The sequence below is a fragment of the Palaemon carinicauda genome, chromosome 10, assembly GCF_036898095.1.
Source record: "Palaemon carinicauda isolate YSFRI2023 chromosome 10, ASM3689809v2, whole genome shotgun sequence".
NCBI lineage: Eukaryota > Metazoa > Arthropoda > Malacostraca > Decapoda > Palaemonidae > Palaemon > Palaemon carinicauda.
Genome location: NC_090734.1, coordinates 136,337,862 through 136,359,830, shown reverse-complemented (window position 1 = coordinate 136,359,830; position 21,969 = coordinate 136,337,862). Strand labels below are relative to the sequence as shown.

General features: G+C 41.5%; 1 protein-coding gene and 2 long non-coding RNA genes across 5 annotated transcripts in view; 1 reads left to right on the top strand and 2 right to left on the bottom strand.

Moving 5' to 3' along the window:
- The window catches only part of LOC137648814 (uncharacterized), a 53,387-nt gene extending 49,108 nt beyond the window's left edge, over window positions 1–4,279 (bottom strand). For 2 of the 3 annotated variants that reach the window (XR_011045708.1, XR_011045709.1), the window contains exon 1: window positions 4,138–4,260. This is a non-coding gene — a long non-coding RNA (uncharacterized lncRNA). Of the gene's footprint in view, window positions 1–4,137 lie in introns of all 3 variants that reach the window. The other variant, XR_011045710.1, reaches the window with a different exon arrangement.
- A 3,883-nt stretch (window positions 4,280–8,162) lies between these two features.
- LOC137648500 (uncharacterized) lies at window positions 8,163–13,351 on the top strand. The gene is made up of 2 exons (XR_011045640.1): window positions 8,163–8,522; window positions 12,851–13,351. It is a non-coding gene; the product is annotated as an uncharacterized lncRNA (long non-coding RNA).
- A 761-nt stretch (window positions 13,352–14,112) lies between these two features.
- Window positions 14,113–21,969, bottom strand: part of LOC137648812 (FAST kinase domain-containing protein 1, mitochondrial) — a 69,464-nt gene continuing 61,607 nt past the window's right edge. The window contains exon 9 of the mRNA XM_068381970.1: window positions 14,113–15,126. Coding sequence (XP_068238071.1) covers window positions 14,928–15,126 — 199 coding nt within the window. The 3' untranslated portion in view covers window positions 14,113–14,927. The remainder of the gene's footprint in view (window positions 15,127–21,969) is intronic.

The window sequence follows — 21,969 nt, the reverse complement described above, 5'->3', positions numbered from 1 at the left end:
GGAGGAGGACGACGAGGTACAAGAGGAGGAGGAGGAGGAGGACGACGAGGTACAAGAGGAGGAGGACGAGGTACAAGAGGAGGAGGAGGACGAGGAGGAGGAGGAGGAGGAGGAGGAGGAGGACGAGGTACAAGAGGAGGAGGAGGAGGAGGAGGAGGAGGACGAGGAGGAGGACGAGGTAAAAGAGGAGGAGGAGGTACAAGAGGAGGAGGAGGAGGAGGAGGAGGAGGAGGAGGAGGAGGAGGTACAAGAGGAGGAGGAGGAGGTACAAGAGGAGGAGGAGGAGGAGGAGGAGGAGGAGGTACAAGAGGAGGAGGAGGAGGAGGAGGAGGAGGAGGACGAGGTACAAGAGGAGGAGGAGGAGGAGGAGGACGAGGTACAAGAGGAGGAGGAGGAGGAGGAGGAGGACGAGGTACAAGAGGAGGAGGAGGAGGAGGAGGAGGACGAGGTACAAGAGGAAGAGGAGGAGGAGGAGGAGGAGGAGGACGAGGTACAAGAGGAGGAGGAGGAGGAGGAGGACGAGGTACAAGAGGAGGAGGAGGAGGAGGAGGAGGAGGACGAGGTACAAGAGGAGGAGGAGGACGAGGTACAAGAGGAGGAGGAGGAGGAGGAGGAGGACGAGGTACAAGAGGAGGAGGAGGAGGAGGAGGAGGAGGTACAAGAGGAGGAGGAGGAGGAGGAGGACGAGGTACAGGAGGAGGAGGAGGAGGACGAGGTACAAGAGGAGGAGGAGGAGGACGAGGTACAAGAGGAGGAGGAGGAGGAGGAGGAGGAGGAGGTACAAGAGGAGGAGGAGGAGGAGGAGGAGGAGGACGAGGTACAAGAGGAGGAGGAGGAGGAGGAGGAGGACGAGGTACAAGAGGAGGAGGAGGAGGAGGAGGAGGAGGACAAGGTACAAGAGGAGGAGGAGGAGGAGGAGGAGGAGGACGAGGTACAAGAGGAGGAGGAGGAGGAGGAGGAGGACGAGGTACAAGAGGAGGACGAGGTACAAGAGGAGGACGAGGTACAAGAGGAGGAGGAGGACGAGGTACAAGAGGAGGAGGAGGAGGAGGACGAGGTACAAGAGGAGGAGGAGGAGGACGAGGTACAAGAGGAGGAGCAGGAGGACGAGGTACAAGAGGAGGAGCAGGAGGAGGATGAGGTACAAGAGGACGAGGTACAAGAGGAGGAGGAGGAGGAGGACGAAGTACAAGAGGACGAGGTACAAGAGGAGGAGGAGGAGGAGGACGAGGTACAAGAGGAGGAGGACGAGGTACAAGAGGAGGAGGAGGAGGAGGAGGAGGAGGAGGAGGACGAGGTACAAGAGGAGGAGGAGGAGGACGAGGTACAAGAAGAGGAGGAGGAGGAGGAGGAGGACGAGGTACAAGAGGAGGAGGAGGAGGAGGAGGACGAGGTACAAGAGGAGGAGGAGGAGGAGGAGGAGGACGAGGTACAAGAGGAGGAGGAGGAGGAGGAGGAGGAGGAGGAGGACGAGGTACAAGAGGAGGAGGAGGAGGAGGAGGACGAGGTACAAGAGGAGGAGGAGGAGGAGGAGGACGAGGTACAAGAGGAGGAGAAGGACGAGGTACAAGAGGAGGAGGAGGACGAGGTACAAGAGGAGGAGGAGGACGAGGTACAAGAGGACGAGGTACAAGAGGAGGAGGAGGAGGACGAGGTACAAGAGGAGGAGCAGGAGGACGAGGTACAAGAGGAGGAGCAGGAGGAGGATGAGGTACAAGAGGACGAGGTACAAGAGGAGGAGGAGGAGGAGGACGAAGTACAAGAGGACGAGGTACAAGAGGAGGAGGAGGAGGAGGACGAGGTACAAGAGGAGGAGGACGAGGTACAAGAGGAGGAGGAGGAGGAGGAGGAGGAGGAGGAGGACGAGGTACAAGAGGAGGAGGAGGAGGACGAGGTACAAGAAGAGGAGGAGGAGGAGGAGGAGGACGAGGTACAAGAGGAGGAGGAGGAGGAGGAGGACGAGGTACAAGAGGAGGAGGAGGAGGAGGAGGAGGACGAGGTACAAGAGGAGGAGGAGGAGGAGGAGGAGGAGGAGGAGGACGAGGTACAAGAGGAGGAGGAGGAGGAGGAGGACGAGGTACAAGAGGAGGAGGAGGAGGAGGAGGACGAGGTACAAGAGGAGGAGAAGGACGAGGTACAAGAGGAGGAGGAGGACGAGGTACAAGAGGAGGAGGAGGACGAGGTACAAGAGGACGAGGTACAAGAGGAGGAGGGGGAGAAGCTACAGGAGGGGGAAAGGCGCAACTGGGGAGACATCACGAATAAAAAGTGTAATTATGAATTAAGTGAATTAAGATAATAGTTAAAAAAAACAGTAATGTGAACAAGCAAGTGTTGGATGGGATAAGCAGATATAAATGGTGATAAATCAGAGGAGAATAACAGAGAGTATAAAGGGGAGGGGTTGGACAGTCGGCCGGCTATCTCTGGAGATGTGGCACCACTGGTGGAATAAAGTTTCAAACCAGGTGCCCTCCCTTATTGATCATTTTCATTGTGTTAAATAGGCCTCTTGCCTAAGTAGGTATAAAAAATTCCTAAATCTATTTCCACTTTAAATAAAAATTGGTAAAATTTGTATTCGGTTTTGCAATTCTCAAAAAAAAATTATTTATCAAACACACAAGAACTTAACTAAAAGACAAGATTAAATTTATCTAGGGCACTTTGAATATTGTTGCAAAAGGTTGAACATCTTAAAACATTGATGAATGCCACAAAACACTGTAGAAAATTGTCAAAAGATGTTGATCGTCATCAACCATCATTAAAGATCGTCAAACGACATCAAACTTAGTCATGGGACATCTAAGTTTATTGTGAAGCATCATGTCAAACTTCTTCGCAATTCGTAAAATTAAATTGAAAATCATTACCAATTCCTGTTTAATGTCATCTATGAACCGTGTCTGATAGTTACAGTAATAACTTGAATGAGCGTCACGGACTGCAGTCACATTTTGCAAGTTCCTATAGGATCTTAACTGTCGTAAAATAAGGCTCCTAGTCATATTTCATTTTTTAGTAATACATTAGGGGGTAAGAATGTCAGACCATAACTTGGCTTTTTATTATACTGAATTGTGAAAACTGGGATGCTGCTAAATCAAGCATCAAGTAACTTTTTCTGTAGTTTGATCTATCTTTAACAGAATCAGTACATTTAATGATAAATGTAACAAATATTTTATGCTTCTTAATACTAAATGTCGGAAGAGTACTGTAAGTCACGCAAAAGCAGATCACCCTGTGCAATCTCTTATTCCTAATAAAATTGGTGTCATATGCCTCTAAGTAAGGACCCAGTTGCCTACGCAAAGTTTGGAATGGAATGGAATAGAATTATACCGAGCTCTGGAACCTGAGGAGTTATTTAGCACTACCTATGTGATATTAGTGTTACATACGTGTACTTCACTTTCCATAATAAGTGCTATGGCCTCAGAGGTTAAGTTGAAAAAAAAAAAGGGAGGAAGTCGCAGAAGGACAAAGTGGCCCACCCAAGTGATTAATGGCCAGACCTGTTAGGTTAGGTTAGGTGGGTGTCATTAGGTTAGTATGCATCCCTAAAGTCACTCATTTTATTTCCCCTTGCCCCAAAATCCCGATCTCCAACTGTGGTTTCCTAATTTTGTTTTTGCAAGGCTTTCCTGCATAAAACTATTCAACAGGTCTTAACACAAATTTGCGTAGCTAAACGTTGCTTTCATTTCCCAAATCCAGCCTTAGTCTAAACTGTAAATTACCTTAATTCGACCAGTGACCTTACTTGCGTAAATATTTATCCGTGCACCATTCTGACATACAGTAATTAATTGTCCCTACATTCCAAAAGCGAAGTTCATCCCATCAAAATTATGCATTAAAATAAGGCTGCCACTCTAAGGCAAACACCCTAGATAAAATAAAAAAATAATAATAATAATAATAACATCCGAAAGACACTACTTCACACCCTTCAAGTTAACCAGCATAATTTCATAACATTTACCACTTACAAAATGACAATTACTTATCAAAATTTGTCAATGACCATAACAATGTAATGGAAAAATCTTTAACAGATATAACAATCATATATTCTATTTACAGGTCCACAAGAACATGGACCCCAAAAACAATGCCTGACTAATTTACCTACCACAGTGAGTGCCAATATATAGTCTTCGTTTCAATATACAATATATGCTATCCATGAACAATTATTGATGACCATTATTGTCTATTAATCACCGTTGATCAATCACCTCACAGAAATACAGACGTTCCACACTTCCAGTTGCGACTACCAGCCGCCAAATTCAGTAATTCCAGTTCAATCCTTTCCACGATCCTTGAACGAAAACGGCAAATGGACATAAAGGATTATGGGCCATAACCCATAAGCATTGTTTCATATTTTCTTATTCATTTCTAACGAAATGCAAAGACAATCAATACACCCGTCCTTGTTGTGAAGAAAATTGAATTATTTTATCAGGGCCAATTGAACAATAAGATTATAAAAAGAAAGGATGGCTCATGGAAGCAAAGTAAAGAAAGATGGCTGAAAATAATAAACATTTGCATGATTTCCATTTACAATTGAGGTCCCCAACCTAGTGACTATTTATGGATCTAGTCTAGTTGATGCTTGTATCGTTTCAATAAACCATTTGTTGTCATTGTTAAAGTTAAGCTACGAGTGGAGTCAAAATAAACTAGAGTAAAATTAGCTTTAACACTACATGTGTATCTATCAGTTTTAATTTCATTTATGATGTTTGGATAATTGACAGATCAAGGAGCTGCATTGTGTTACTTATCAAATTATCTAATGCTTTAGCAGTTAATCTGTGTCAATGAACTAATATGGAAAGTCAATATTAGGTCACTCATGTGGACACGATTATTTGCGTTTTCTTTACTTGAATGCTCTTTAACTATAGAAAACTCAACGTGTATTAAGTACTAAAACTGTTACATTTTGGCTATGGTGTTTAACAAAAATAAGACAGGGTAGGCTATTGTCCTATCTTAGGCCGTTAAAAAATCCAATGTCAAGAACAAAGGCTATATAATACAGTCGCTGCTTATTTGTCTGATCATTTTATCATTTCATCGAGTCATTTTTGTTTATGGTTATATTTAAATTGAGATTTAGATCTCCTTTTAGAATTGTGTAGCATTATTTAAGTGAAAATCAACAAGATTGTAATGAATGTTGATGTGCATGCATAGTGAGATTTTGTGTCATTATTGTTTAACGATCTTGAATCTGTTCGTTTACGGGTAAAAGATGTAATGGGTTAATGTACGAGTTTATTATGATCATGAAAAAAAGTTATAATGTAAACAAATTTCTAATATGTTATCTAATTGTTTCTTGTGGTTTCCTTACCAAATTAAAGGTGTAATGAAGGTCTGGCCTACTAAATTTGAAATTAAAATTACCTTATCACTTCCGGACACTGATTTTGTTAACCAAAACAAACAACAAAAACGTTCGTTTAATTATTTAAACTTTAGATTAAATTATTATACAATCTCTTATTTTGTTAGCTGTTTTTTCACATGAAATTATTTAATAGACTTCACATTAGTTATAAATTATACTTATTTAGTATTAATATAAATTTGAATAAAGATAAGCTCATTTAAACACTGCTTATTTAACTTTGTACAAACCGAACATTTATAAATACGTAATAGAAATGTAGCGAATTTGAACCAACAGAAATCCTTTCTCAAATAATGTTGATGAAAAATGGCTATAAAGAGAGGAACAGTTTGTAACACTGTCAATGTAACAACATTAAAGAAAGCTACATACGATTACGTATCTAGCATTAATTAAATGTATAAATTTCAATATTTTGTCATTAATCCAATCATATATAATTGTGCAACACTTCTTCATAACATCCGAAGGAAAATTAATTGTAGGTTATCTTTCAACGCAAAATACGATAACGAATATAAAAATTCTCTACCACTATCAAAAGTATGGATGATTTGAAAAGAAAAAAAAAATTGCATGTTCAAGATTGATGATAAAATATGTAGGAAGTGTTCGGGAAGTCACACCACTAAGAAATGTAACTCACAACAGATAAAATGTATAAACTGCACTATATTGAACAAATCAGATGACCATTTAGTGAATTCAAGATATTGCAATGCTTATGATTTAGAATTCAAGAGGTTAGCCGAAAATACAGATCATGGATTACTTAGGATTTCATAAATTACAGCTAAATAAAATTATTCAACTTTCATAAATTACAGCTATGTAAATATTCAACGTGTTATAAAAACAATTCCAACTCTAGGATTAATTAATGAGAAATACCTTGTTCTAGAAGAAACTGAAGACTTGTTCTTTTAAGTGTTTCGACAATGTGGATTTGACAAATAACGACAGATAGGCAGTGTGATATGCAAAATAGGCCTACCTAAGATTTTATACAATAAACTAATTTTGTAGGTCATATAGAGAATGGTGTTCCCCTACGTGATAGGGCCAAGAAAGCAGCCCTTTTAAGTAAGTAAAGTAAAATATTATTAGTTTTAAGTCTGAATAAAACAGACCATATTGAATTTTTACGTTCGTATTCGATCCTGGATAGCCATAATATAATCAAGTTATTAAATAACTTAAAAAAAAGATAGGTTTGTTTAAACAGCACATGTGAAACTCTATTTCATTGTCATATACTGAATTCCTTCCATGAAATATAATTTTAGTATTTTTCTTTTTTCCATTTCGCTGATAAAACTTTACAGATGTATAATCTACTATTATTACTATTTGCTAAGTTATACAACCCTACTAGTAGTTGTAAAAAACAAGATATTATAAGACAAATTGGCCTCCAGCAAGGAAAAATATCCCACCGAGGAAAGGAAACAAGGTAATAATTATACTACAAGAGAAAAAATAAACAAATAAAAATATCTTAAAGGCAGTAACAATGGATGAAACATTGCTTTACAATCAACTATTTTTTAAATGCAAAGCAGGCCTAAGTACAAGACTTAAGCCAGAGATTTAAATGTGGCAATACGAAACAGCTGATTTTGCAGATGCGGTAAATATGAAGTGGAAACAGTAAATGTTCAATATGCTTTAAGGGGATAAGTTATGGAAGACCCATTTGCCAATGTGAAGATAATCGTGGATTAATTTTAGGTGGTACTGTAAAACATATAGATCAGCATTAATATGATTCGGCGCATCAGAAAAAAAAAAATAAGCTTAACAAGTGTCAGATATATCTCTGAACGTAAAATCCATTATTAAATTCAAGAAAAAAAATTATCTCCCGGTGTTTTAATGGACACATATCCCATCAAAATTCAATAGGCTATTTCTATGTTTTCCATTCAGAATATTCAGGCTAAGAATGAAATCAGCTAGGCAAAGATCAACTTTACAGAAGTTGTTAAATTGAACTCAGTTTGACACGATTACACCCTAACTAATGTGTTGTAGTTCTTAGATGAGTTGATATTTAAATAAAAGTAATTCATTGTATATTAAATGTATGCATGGATATATTACGGAAACCTATATGGCACCTTTATGCGATCAATTTCAGAAGACACATGGAATATCTATTCCCATTAACCTACTTAGTAAAACTATAGTGGAAATGTCTTACCTTATATTTGTTGGTGAAGCTATTGTCAACTTTATGTAGTCCTTACTGTAATTCCTGTTCATGTTGAGAACACACTGGGTAGCAATGAAAACAAATAAAAACACGTTTCCATTTCCTTTCCTGAATTTCACCATGTCGAGACTTTCTGCATTGAACTTTTTTTCATACCAAAATTTCCGCAAAGATCACGGATATTTGCAATTCGGTTAGCCTGTCCTTTTCTTTTATTTTTCCTTACACCCTTGCTTTTTTTCTCGTTCCAGATATCATCATCTGTTATAGGCTGCCAAACTTAACCAAACAGCAAGGACCTGTATTAGCAGTTCAAGTCTGGCTTGCAGTAATCTGATGTTCTGATCACATACACAGACACACATCTCGTATGGGGTCTTTGGTAATACTGAGATTATATAGCGACTAGCGACTCGTAATATACATAGCCAGACATTGGTATAGTTTCCAAAATATTGAGACCTGAGGAAAGGTTATGTTTTGCCATTACTTCAGAAACGTAAACAAAGTGTGATTTCCACTTTTTTGAAAGCTAAATGTTAATTCAATATGTTCTTGCCATACATTTATATTATAAGGCTCGGTTAGGGCTTATTTACTAATAACATTTAAAACATACTGAATATTGGAAGCACGAGCAGTATCATGACTATGGATCTTGACTCAGGGTTACCAATTCCCTGGAATACATACATTATGAAATAACAGTTGGTATGGTTATTCATATGGAGAGAAACCAATCTTTGATGGCGAAAAATAAGGAGATTCCCAGGGAATGTCGAATCTATGCTGAATTAGATGAGATCAATGGTGACCAGCTAAATGATCCTTTTTGACAGGATAATTAACCAAATGAAGCACTCAAAGGTAGGCCAGGATCGATTAGCATCAAAAATATTTTGCTTCAGTTGTGAAATTATTGTTATAATTACTAGCTAAGCTGACACCCTAGTTGGGAAAGCAGGATGCTACAAAAGGTGCATGAACGTACTTTCCACATCTCAAGTCATGTTAGCTGGAAGCACAAAGTAGTTATTAATAAATTTTCTGGACAACTTCAATGTTACTAATCCATTAACTATTACAAATAAGCTAAATGCATCAGTATTTAGCAAATAGGTAAATGTCTAGGAGAAGGCCGCACCCGTTTTTTAAGTATTAACGACGTAAAACGGCAAAAAACAACCAGATTATTGTTGCACAGTGCATAGAAACATGAAGAAATGAATAAAAAAGAAACTAAGACTTAACTCTTACACACAATATGTAAGCATAAACCTACTACTACAATTATGGGGGACCTCAGTGGGAAGCGGGGTTCTGGGTGGGGGAAGGATGAGAAAAGTGATTTTTCGGGGCACTACCGAACCTAATAAAACCAACTAACCTACCCTGGGGGGCCTGAAGCCCTACCTAGGCCTACCGGGGGGGGGGGGCGTCGCCCCCCCTGCGACCCCCCCTTAAGGCCACAGTGATTTTCAGGGCACCACCGAACCTAATACAACCACCTAACCTAGCCTAATAGCCCTGTATCCCTACCGGGGGGGGGGGGGGGCCTTCGCCCCCCCTGCGACCCCCCCTTAAGGACACTACCTAACACATCCATCAAACCAAATCCAAAGTGATGGTACTGCTGTATACATCATTATACTATCACCATTATAATATACTCCATAAATTAATGAAGCTTACCTTAACCTGTTGGTTGATAAAGATGTGCTGCTGCTTTGAGGAAAACGTGAAGCCGTTGCGAAGGTTCCCTGACATGCAGGACAATTTTTATTTTGTAAAATTAAATTGTGTCTCTGGCACAAATCCACTAGTTTTTCAATATAACCCCGAATAAGTAAGAACAAATTCATTGTAACTTAGGAAACAGTCAGGACAAGAAGATGGAATTTCAACTTCTTGTGCAATATCAGATGACGTGCTTGCTACGGCCTCGATGTATAGGAACGAAATAAAATGGCTGGGTAAGAAAATGTATTGCCGCACTGTGATGGGTAAGAAAATGTATTGTCGCACTGTGATTGTCCAAACGTGAAGACGTCATTGGGAAAGAAAATGTATTGTCGCACTGTGATTGGCCAAACGTGAAGACGTCATAGTGGACTAGTTTGTCTGCGGATTATAGTGGTTACAGGGCTCATTTGAGCAAAAATAAGACACAGTCAACAATAACAACAGACTTAGAAAAATCTGGGAGGAAGACTAGAGTAGCGTGAGTTTGATCGCTGATATTTCGACTATTATTGATTTTCACTAAATTATCTCACTGGTATACCATTATATACATACATTCCTACATATTCTAGTAAAAATAAATTGAATATCAGTGATATCTTCATGCGGCCCTCTCCTAGACATTAACCTAGCAAATATAGAATTAAACATTGTGTGTGAAGTTTAGCCAAAGGCTCAAGCTTCAGAAAGGTCTGTGAATTTGTGAACATCATAGTTCTGGCAAAAGGCCTTCCTTGGATTTAATCAAAGATCTTGTGGGGCGGGGGTTAATTTTAAATCAGTACTATAATCCTGTTGAAGGAACCAGAAAATGTTCCTTGTATATTTAGAGGTAATTTGAAGAATACTGAAGACAATATTTGACAGAATTTCTGATTTATCAAGTTATAAAGAAACACGAAAGATTCTTCGAATGAAAAACCGTAATGATCATAGAGGTATGACTTGACCTAAGATTCCCTCTTAAACTGACCTAAAACCCCCTTCTTTAGCTATCCCTGAAAACTATGCCTTGCCCCTTGCTACCCAGGAAAACTATGCCTCCTTTTTTACTCCTCCCACCCCATAGTAATGTGTCCTTATCTTACTTTAATCTTATCCTCAGGAAGATATCCCTATGATGACCTCCGGACTGGCTTCCCATTTGAAACATGATTTTTCAGACATGTCTCCTAGCTTTGTCACTAAAACTTTTTAAGTGTGACTTTCCAATAATTACTATATAAAATTGTTCAAAACACCCATAAACACACCAGTAAACACCTCTTATTTCCTCGTAAAGAGCAATAATATATGGACTGCTCCCAACGATGACATTCGCACTGTTTCAAAATGTTGAATATAGCCTGACATATCTTTATAAATTAAGGTTAGGATTAGCCCAAAAATGTCACATTACAGTGAAAAAGACTAATTGGCTACTTGGAAGGATAATGAAAAAAATCTGCCAATAGTACTGAAAATTGGATTTTAATGTCAGAAGTCATTGAATTGGAAATTTTTAAGCCTCTTTAAGTATCTAGGTTATTACTGGCTTCTGACTATAAGAATTCTGACTGGAATACTAGTCAGAAATGGTGGCTTAACTTAGCTATTTCTCAGGATCTGTCGAATCCTTAGAACAGAAAGAAATTTACAGACACTGTTCTGTCAGGGGCAAAGACAATCATCTTCTTAGCCCACCAGTCAGCAAACCAGTTGACTAACTGGGATCTTACAAGGAGGGATGCAGTAGCAGAAAGAGTCATGAGGAAAATTGGACAATGGGAGACACTGGCATTATGAAATGTCCCAATCAGCTGGTAGTCAGCTCTTTTTCCTCCTGAATTAGTAAAGGGGATGCTGGGAAAGTGGAGATAGATGAGCCAAGACTCCCTTTATTACCATGCTGTCACTTTTAAGAAGTTCACGGCCAATCCCTAAGACCAAAGCTTTGACACACTGAAGTCGGCTTTAAAGAAAGCATCCATGACATCCAGATCTAGGTCCACTATACCAGCAGCTTCAAGTAAAACAGAGCAAAAGAATGCAAGGTAAACATCCTTTGGAATGGATACTGCCTTCCGTTTATTGGCTTTCCCACTTTCCTCAATCGGACTCCAATAATATGGTCTTCGTACTATCAGAGCTCGGAAAAACACCTCAACCTTTGGTCAGAGGGGAAATAGAGGCTGGACAAAGGGAGCTCGTATGGGACGAATCTCCAGGCTTTAACAGTTGTCTGTTCCTCGTGTAAAAGTCAACTTGGGGCTGGAGACTGGTCATCAACCTTTCAGCCCTGAACGAGTTTGTTGTATTACAAACCCCATTCAAGATGAATACGCCAAGCACCGTACGAGCCCCCATCAGGAGGAACGACTTTAGGCTCTCTACCTGGATCTGAGAGATGCATACTTTACTTTCAGATACCAATACATCAGCCTTTCAGTAAGTTCCTCCACTTTGTCCTTATGGGGAAGGTTTACCAGTTTAAAATCCTGTTGCAGACTGTTGACCGGCCCCGAAATATTCAGTCGAGTATTGAAACTCAAAAACAGCATGAGCTCATGCTAACAGGATAAGTCTTCTAAGGTACTTGGAAATATGGAGACAAGCCTCTCTCCTATTGTCACGATTAGGGGATTGGGATAAACCTAGAGAAATCCACTCTGGAACCCAAGCAGAGTATGGAGTATCTGGTAATACAAATACTGTAGACATAATGAATGAGAAAAAGGCACGCTAATAAATGATGATGATAATGATGGGGAGAGTCTTCCTCTCCGATAACTGTATCAGCAGACTCAGAAGAGTAGTGAGACCTTCATTGCAACTCCCTGCTCGACAGTCGCAACAGCTACTAGGGCATCTCTCATCCCTGGAAAAGCTTATACCACATGGTTTCCTTGGTAATGATGATTTTGAATTAGAAATGTTTTTTTTTTCACCTCAATTTACACATCTATATAGATTTAGATTTGTTGAGGCAACATTACATAGTGCACCTTCAATTTAAATGCCTCATCAAAGTTCCTTTTTCCACGGTAGAGCCATACTGGGATCTTAGCAGAGGTTTTGAAGTGACCATTGATTTGGTCAAATTGCCTGAATTCATTACCTGTGCCAAAGAGTTATCACGGGGACCTGGGGTACATGAATCTTCTGGGATAATTATATTTTTTTCTTATTGGAAAAAAAAAATCTTCATAAATCTAAGAAATCACACTGATTAACTAAATTCAAGTTCCATAAGTAACTACATTTACTCATACTTATATTCTTAATTGGTAAATTTATATAAATATTAATTCAAAGGTAGATACCTTTTGCAGAAGTTACTTCATTGTATTTATGAAATATATGATCTGGATTTCATATCATATAATATTAAGTATGGTATGCAACATGTATGCAAGTCTGTAATAAAATATCATGTAAAGTATTATATGAAGTAGTCTTTATATTTCTTCCAGATGGCTGAAGACAACATTCAAGTTGATGTACCAGGCTAACTGTACGGTCTCTCTTCATTCACCCGTCTCAACCAGTGCTATGAATGCCATGTGAAGGATACGAAACTGCACACATCCGTCCTCATAGCCACCGGAGTTCACCATAATCCTTGCTTTTACTCTACTATGACTATAACTTAATGCAAGATGATAAAAGGTGCATACAGTTCACAGTACTGTACACCTAAATAGTCTAGGTCCAGGTCCCTATGCTTCATCCCATTTCTAGTAACTTCCTTATTATTACAGTTTCTGTTGAATACAGTACATTACAGTAGTGGTTTTACTTAGTTTTACTGCTATTTTCTTTTCGCTTGTTTTTAAAATTGGCCTATATAGTTCTGCTGTATTTTTTAAACTTTTACTTATTCGGCTATATATTTATAATTTTACATTTTACTCATTTATATACATTAGTTTTAACCAAGACTTTTTGTTTACCAATAAAATTTATAATCTTGATGTCTGGATTATATTGTTATTTCCTTCCTTTATTATTAATTTTCCCTTTTTTATAATAAAGGTAAAGAATACATTATATGTATAATACCTCATATATAAAATAAAGACATTTCAGAAAAAAAATGTCTGCTTGGTGTTAGCTTTCATTTTATACCTAATTTAATTACAGTAGATACTTTCCTGATTTAAAAAACAGAATATTCAGCATGTTGGTTATGTTGCAGACAATATAAATTTTTATCAAGAGGAATTAAAGATAAATTATGTGACAGTAAAAGTACCATAATTTGTAAAACTTTTTTACAAAAAGTGAAGACAACTTTTTATCATTTTAATTAGAAAAATATCATGGATACAATTTTAATATAAACAGGTTATGAATTAAAATAAACCAATACAAACAACTTTGGGCATTAAAATGTCCATAAAATCATTTACTTCAACAAATTTTATCGTGTTAATACAGACCATTGCCTTATTGGATCTATTGATTCCTTTTGAGCATCAAAGGAAAGCCTTAAATTAAGTGATAATTTTTTATATACATACATACATACATATACATACATATATATATATATATATATATATATATATATATATATATATATATATATATATTATATATATATACATATGTGTGTTTATATATGTGTGTGTATATATATATATATATATATATATATATATATATATATATATATATATATATATATATATATATATATATATATATATATATATATATATATATATCTTGTTTTAAGCACCACTGATGTATAAGAGGCAATGCTCCATTCAGGTAGAGCTCACAAATTATAAGGGATTGTGTCTGAAAATTATTGTTGTCTGGATATTTCAATCAAATTTTATAAATTGCTCTTCTTTTTAAGTACAGTATTGTAATATATATGAGGTATTTATTTTGTGCAGATTTAGAGTTATAAGTATTAAATTTCTTATTTTTTTGTCTTTAGTCATATGTTTTTATTTTTTGAGCTGTTCATTCAGCAATAAATATGACATTTTTGTATCTATTGTATAATTTGTGGCGTCTATCTGTACATCATCAGACCTAAAAAAATAACAACCTGAGAGATACAATCCGAAAATTTATTTCCCAAAGGATGAATAAGACTAGAAATGCCTTCCCTGTAGGTTAGTGCATCTTGCATGGTGTAATGAAGGCATTACTTGAAGGGTCTTGGCAGCATTCATCGCCCCCTAGCTGCACTCACTTTTCCACCTTCTGCTATATGTCCATTCTTCTAGTCTTCCGTTGTGCTATCCAACCATCTTTAACTTTTAATTCATAGTGCAAGTGCAGGGTCTTCTTCCAGTCCCAGCATATTGGCTTTAGTCCTAAACCCCATATATTATTATCATCACTAGCACCTAACTTCAGTGTTTCTTTTTTATTTCTACCGGCTTTCATCACTGATCGTTAAGTATGGTATTTAGAGTTTTAAGATATTCTAAATCGCTGGGTATTCTTTCTCTTAAATTTTTACAAAGACTAGTGAAATTACAGACCCTGCATATAAATTGGATAAGAATTTAAGGCAGCTATTGAAATTTAAGGATAGATAAGTGTTCTGAGATACTGTAATCTATCTTCTATTGTTGCATGTGCCATTGAATACCACATAAAATGTGGAATTTCAACTACCTCATAGCCCATGACCTCCAAGTGTCGACGTTCCATCTGATGTCTTCCCATTAAAAGACGAGTATTAACACAATAGCAATTTTCATTACGCAGCAGAACAGCTATCCTGTAAGAAGATATACAAAATTATAAATACTGTAATGTACTAGTTACAATAAATATGTTATTTTCCTTAGTAAAATAAATTTTTGAATATACTTACCCGATGATCATGTAGCTGTCAACTCTGTTGCCCGACAGAAAAAATCTAAGGTCGGGATACGCCAGCGATCGCTATACAGGTGGGGGTGTACATCAACAGCGCCATCTGTCGAGCAGGTACTCAAGTACTTCTTGTCAACAAGAACTCAATTTTCTCCTCGGTCCACTGGTTCTCTATGGGGAGGAAGGGAGGGTCCTTAAATTCATGATCATCGGGTAAGTATATTCAAAAATTTATTTTACTAAGGAAAATAACATTTTTCAATATTAATCTTACCCGATGATCATGTAGCTGATTCACACCCAGGGGGGTGGGTGGAGACCAGCATACATGTTAACATAAGAAGCTAAGTATCCCGTATTTCATTTTATCAGTTATTCAAAATAACAAACATAAAATAAATAAGTACCTGGTAAGGAAGTCGACTTGAACCATTACTCTGCCTTTTATAAGTACGTCTTCCTTACTGAGCCTAGCGATCCTCTTAGGATGCTGAGCGACTCCTAGGTGCTGAAGTATAAAGGGCTGCAACCCATACTAAAGGACCTCATCACAACCTCTAATCTAGGCGCTTCTCAAGAAAGAATTTGACCACCCGCCATATCAACCAGGATGCGGAAGGCTTCTTAGCCTTCCGTACAACCCAAAAACAACAATAAAAAGCATTTCAAGAGAAAGATTAAAAAAGGTTATGGGATTAAGGAATGTAGTGGTTGAGCCCTCACCTACTACTGCACTCGCTGCTACGAATGGTCCCAGGGTGTAGCAGTTCTCGTAAAGAGACTGGACATCTTTGAGGTAAAATGATGCGAACACTGACTTGCTTCTCCAATAGGTTGCATCCATAACACTCTGCAGAGAACGGTTCTGTTTGAAGGCCACTGAAGTAGCGACAGCTCTAACTTCATGTGTCCTTACCTTCAGCAAAGCAAGGTCTTCTTCCTTCAGATGAGAATGGGCCTCTCTAATCAAAAGCCTGATGTAATAAGAAACTGCGTTCTTAGACATCGGTAAAGCAGGTTTCTTGATAGAACACCATAAAGCTTCTGATTGTCCTCGTAATGGCTTTGTCCGTCTTAAATAGTACTTAAGAGCTCTTACTGGGCAAAGTACTCTCTCTAGTTCGTTCCCAACCAAGTTGGACAGGCTTGGGATCTCGAACGACTTGGGCCAAGGACGAGAAGGAAGCTCGTTTTTAGCTAAAAAACCAAGCTGCAAGGAACATGTAGCCGTTTCAGATGTAAAACCTATGTTCCTGCTGAAGGCGTGAATCTCACTGACTCTTTTAGCTGTTGCTAAGCAAACGAGGAAAAGAGTCTTCAATGTGAGATCCTTAAAAGAGGCTGATTGAAGCGGTTCGAACCTTGCTGACATCAGGAACTTCAAAACCACGTCTAGGTTCCAGCCTGGTGTGGCCAACCGACGCTCCTTTGAGGTCTCAAAAGACCTAAGGAGGTCCTGTAGATCTTTGTTGGAGGAAAGATCTAAGCCTCTGTGGCGGAAAACCGCTGCCAACATACTTCTGTAACCCTTGATCGTAGGAGCTGATAGGGATCTTACGTTCCTTAGATGTAGAAGGAAGTCAGCTATCTGCGTTACAGAGGTACTGGTTGAGGATACTGCATTCGCCTTGCACCAGCTTCGGAAGACTTCCCATTTAGACTGGTAGACCTTGAGAGTGGATGTCCTCCTTGCTCTGGCAATCGCTCTGGCTGCCTCCTTCGAAAAGCCTCTAGCTCTTGAGAGTCTTTCGATAGTCTGAAGGCAGTCAGACGAAGAGCGTGGAGGCTTGGGTGTACCTTCTTTACGTGCGGCTGACGCAGAAGGTCCACTCTTAGAGGAAGAGTCCTGGGAACGTCCACTAGCCATTGCAGTACCTCGGTGAACCATTCTCTCGCGGGCCAGAGGGGAGCAACCAACGTCAACCGTGTCCCTTCGTGAGAGGCGAACTTCTGAAGTACCCTGTTGACAATCTTGAACGGAGGGAACGCATACAGGTCGAGATGGGACCAGTCCAGAAGAAAGGCATCCACGTGAACTGCTGCTGGGTCTGGAATCGGAGAACAATACATCGGGAGCCTCTTGGTCATCGAGGTAGCGAATAGATCTATGGTGGGCTGGCCCCACAGGGCCCATAGTCTGCTGCAAACATTCTTGTGAAGGGTCCACTCTGTGGGGATGACTTGACCCTTCCGGCTGAGGCGATCTGCCATGACATTCATGTCGCCCTGAATGAACCTCGTTACCAGCGAAATCTTTCGATCTTTTGACCAAGTGAGGAGGTCCCTTGCGATCTCGAACAACTTCCTCGAATGAGTCCCTCCTTGCTTGGAGATGTACGCCAAGGCTGTGGTGTTGTCGGAGTTCACCTCCACCACCTTGCTTAGATGGAGAGACTTGAAGTTTATCAAGGCCAGATGAACTGCCAATAGCTCCTTGCAGTTGATGTGAAGTGTTCTTTGCTCCTGATTCCATGTGCCCGAGCATTCCTGTCCGTCCAGTGTCGCACCCCAGCCCGTGTCTGATGCATCCGAGAAGAGACGGTGGTTGGGGGTCTGAACAGCCAAAGGTAGACCTTCCTTGAGAAGAATGCTGTTCTTCCACTACGTCAGTGAAGACCTCATCTCTTCGGAAATGGGCACTGAGACTGATTCTAGCGTCATGTCCCTTCTCCAGTGAGCAGCTAGATGAAACTGAAGGGGGCGGAGGTGGAGTCTGCCTAACTCGATGAACAGGGCCAGCGATGAAAGCGTCCCTGTTAGACTCATCCACTGCCTGACTGAACATCGGTTCCTTCTCAGCATGCTCTGGATGCATTCTAGGGCTTGACTGATCCTGGGGGCCGACGGAAAAGCCCGAAAAGCTCGACTCTGAATCTCCATACCTAGATAGACAATGGTTTGAGATGGGACGAGCTGGGACTTTTCTATATTGACCAGGAGACCCAATTCCTTGGTCAGATCCATAGTCCATCTGAGATTCTCCAGACAGCGACGACTTGACGAAGCTCTTAAAAGCCAGTCGTCCAAATAGAGGGAGGCTCTGATGTCTGCCAAGTGAAGGAATTTGGCAACATTCCTCATCAGTTTCGTAAACACAAGAGGTGCCGTGCTTAGGCCAAAGCACAGGGCTTGGAACTGGTACACGACCTTTCCAAAGACGAACCTTAGGAAAGGTTGGGAGTCTGGATGAACGGGAACATGAAAGTATGCGTCTTTCAGGTCCAACGAGACCATCCAGTCTTCCTTTCTGACCGCTGCTAGGACCGACTTCGTCGTCTCCATTGTGAACGTCTGCTTGGTGACAAAAGCGTTGAGAGCACTGACGTCCAGCACCGGTCTCCAACCTCCTGTCTTCTTCGCTACCAGGAAGAGACGGTTGTAGAAGCCCGGGGATTGATGGTCCCGGACTATGACTACCGCTCCCTTTTGTAGCAAGAGCGACACCTCTTGTTGTAACGCTAGCCTCTTGTCCTTCTCCTTGTAGTTGGGAGAGAGGTTGATGGGAGAAGTTGCTAGAGGGGGACTGCGGCAGAACGGAATCCTGTACCCCTCCCTTAGCAACTTCACAGACTGAGCGTCTGCACCTCTGTTCTCCCAAGCCTGCCAGAAGTTCTTGAGCCTGGCTCCCACTGCTGTCTGGAGAGGTAGGCAGTCAGATTCTGCCTTTTGAGGACTTGGAACCCTTCTTCGATTTGCCACGATGACTGTCGGCACGGGTACCTCCTCTGCTGGAGGTTCTGCCACGAAAGGGCGGGATGAACCTAGACGCTGGTGTGTCCATCCTAGGTCTAGGCACGGAAGGTAAAGCTTTAGCCTTACGTGCGGAGGACGCCACCAGGTCATGGGTGTCCTTCTGGATCAACGAGGCAGCCATCCCCTTGACCAGCTCTTCCGGAAAGAGACACTTGGAAAGCGGAGCAAACAACAACTCCGACTTCTGGCATGGAGTGATCCCAGCAGACAAGAAGGAGCAAAGATGGTCTCTCTTCTTAAGCACTCCCGACACGTACGAAGCCGCAAGCTCACCAGACCCATCCCGAATGGCCTTATCCATGCTAGACATGATAAGCATGGCCGAGTCCTTATCCGAAGGGGAAGTCTTTCTGCTTAAAGCTCCCAAACACCAATCGAGGAAGTTGAAGATCTCAAAAGCACGAAAGACTCCCTTCAACAGATGATCCATGTCAGAAAAGGACCAGCAAATCTTAGATCGTCTCATAGCCAGCCTGCGGGGAGAGTCAACCAGACTTGAGAAGTCGCCCTGGGCAGAGGCAGGAACTCCTAAGCCGGGTTCCTCTCCCGTGGCATACCAGATGCTAGATTTGGAAGCAAGCTTGGTAGGCGGAAAGATGAAAGCAGTCTTTCCTAGCTGCTTCTTGGACTGCAACCACTCTCCCATAACCCTCAAAGCTCTCTTGGATGAGCGTGCGAGAACGAGTTTGGTGAAGGCAGGAGCTGCTGACTGCATGCCTAACGCAAACTCGGAGGGAGGAGAGCGAGGTGTTGCAGACACAAACTGTTCCGGATACAAGTCCCTGAACAGGGCAAGGACTTTCCTAAAGTCTAAGGAGGGAGGCGTAGACTTGGGTTCTTCTAAGTCGGAGTGCGGATCGTCCAAATGTGCAGCTTCGTCGTCATCAGATACTCCATCATCCGAAAGCTGAGGAGGAAGTGGCAAAGGTGGAGCAGACTGCTGAATGGCTGAATCCGGCAGCACGGGTGCATGCGTAGCTGCTGCGGATCCAACATCATACCGCTGCTGGTCAGTCTGCGAGCTGGCAACAACAAAAGCGGAGTGTTGGTGCGTGGGAGGGACTGCCGTGGGTTGCGGAGCATGCCGCATGGGTTGCGGAGCATGCCGCAATGCGTCAAAACACGGCAGCTCGACAGCACCTTCCCACTGCTGATGCGGAAGCTCACGCATGTCAACGGAGGGTGCAGCATGAACATGCGTCTGGCAGGGTCGACTGCGCATCGGTGGTGGAGCTCTCACAGGTGGAGTGTGGGAGCAGGCAGCCGCAGTATCTGCTGAGCGCACAACCGTGGCAGGTTGTAGGTTAACAGGTGCAGTGTCAACCTTCTCAGCACGATACTCCTGCATGAAAGAAGCAAGCTGAGACTGCATAGTCTGCAGCATGGACCACTTAGGGTCTACCGTGGTAGGTGCGGCAACAGACGGAGTAGTAGCCTGTTGCGGAACCACTCTACCTCTCTTGGGAGGTGTGCAGTCTTCGGAAGACTGCGGCGAGTCCGAACTGACCCAGTGGCTACACCTGGGCCGTTGGACTCGCTCGGAAGGGACCTTACGCTTGAGAGGTCGTGAGACCTTGGTCCAACGTTTCTTCCTCGAAACTTCTTCCACAGACGAGGAATGACAGGGCTCATTCGTCTGTTTGTGGATGGGACGATCTCTGACAGATACATCCGCAACCACTGAGGGTACATCCGTACGCTGATCAAGGCCTGTCGAACCCTTTGGTCCTTCGACATTGCTTCTCCCCTGGGCTTGGGAGCTTGCAAGAGGTCCCGGACTGGGAGGACGACTGGCACGTACAGGAGTACCCTCATGCGCAACACTGACACTGACACTTTTCACTTCACTTGCACTCACTACACTTCCCACTGCACTTCGCGCTTTCAACTCTTTGACATCGGCCAAAAGTTGATTACGGTCATTAGCTAATGACTCCACTCTGTCACCAAGAGCCTGAATGGCACGCATCATATCCGCCATGGAGGGTTGAGCACTAGTAGCAGGGTCGGGAGTCACCACTACAGGGGAAGGAGTAGGTTGAGGGGCATGGGGAGAGGAAAAATCAAAAGAGCGAGAAGAACTCCTCCTGATCCTATCCTTCTCTAGCCTACGTGCATTCTTTAGGAATTCGTTAAAATCGAATTCCGAAAGCCCAGCGCATTCCTCACATCGATCTTCCAATTGACAGGCTTTACCCCTACAATTGGAACAAACGGTGTGAGGATCTATGGAGGCCTTCGGAAGACGCCTAGAACAAGCCCTAACACTACACTGCCTGTACTTAGGGACTTGTGAATGGTCAGACATCTTGAATTCCAGAAATAGTCAGGGGGGAAATCCAAAAACTAGCAAAGTTCATTAACAATTAATCCAAATCTAATCAAAAAGCTATATAAGCTAATGATAAAGGTTCCTGAATAGCGAAGGCTAAAATCTAGAGCGAATACATCACCAAAATCGTGAAAAACAACTCCAGAAACAACAGCGTATCCAAGTAGGTCTTGCCGGTGGCACGACAGAGGAAAAATTGAGTTCTTGTTGACAAGAAGTACTTGAGTACCTGCTCGACAGATGGCGCTGTTGATGTACACCCCCACCTGTATAGCGATCGCTGGCGTATCCCGACCTTAGATTTTTTCTGTCGGGCAACAGAGTTGACAGCTACATGATCATCGGGTAAGATTAATATTGAAAAATGTTATTTTCATTAGTAAAATAAATTTTTGAATATACTTACCCGGTGATCATATAGCTGTCAGCTCTGCTGCCCGACAGAAAAACCTAAGGACAAAATACGCCAGCGATCGCTATACAGGTGGGGGTGTACATCAACAGCGCCATCTGTCGAGCAGGTACTAGGTACTCCAATGTCAACGAAGAACCAATTTTCTCCTCGGTCCACTGGGTCTCTATTGGGGAGGAAGGGAGGGTCCTTTAATATATGATCACCGGGTAAGTATATTCAAAAATTTATTTTACTAATGAAAATAA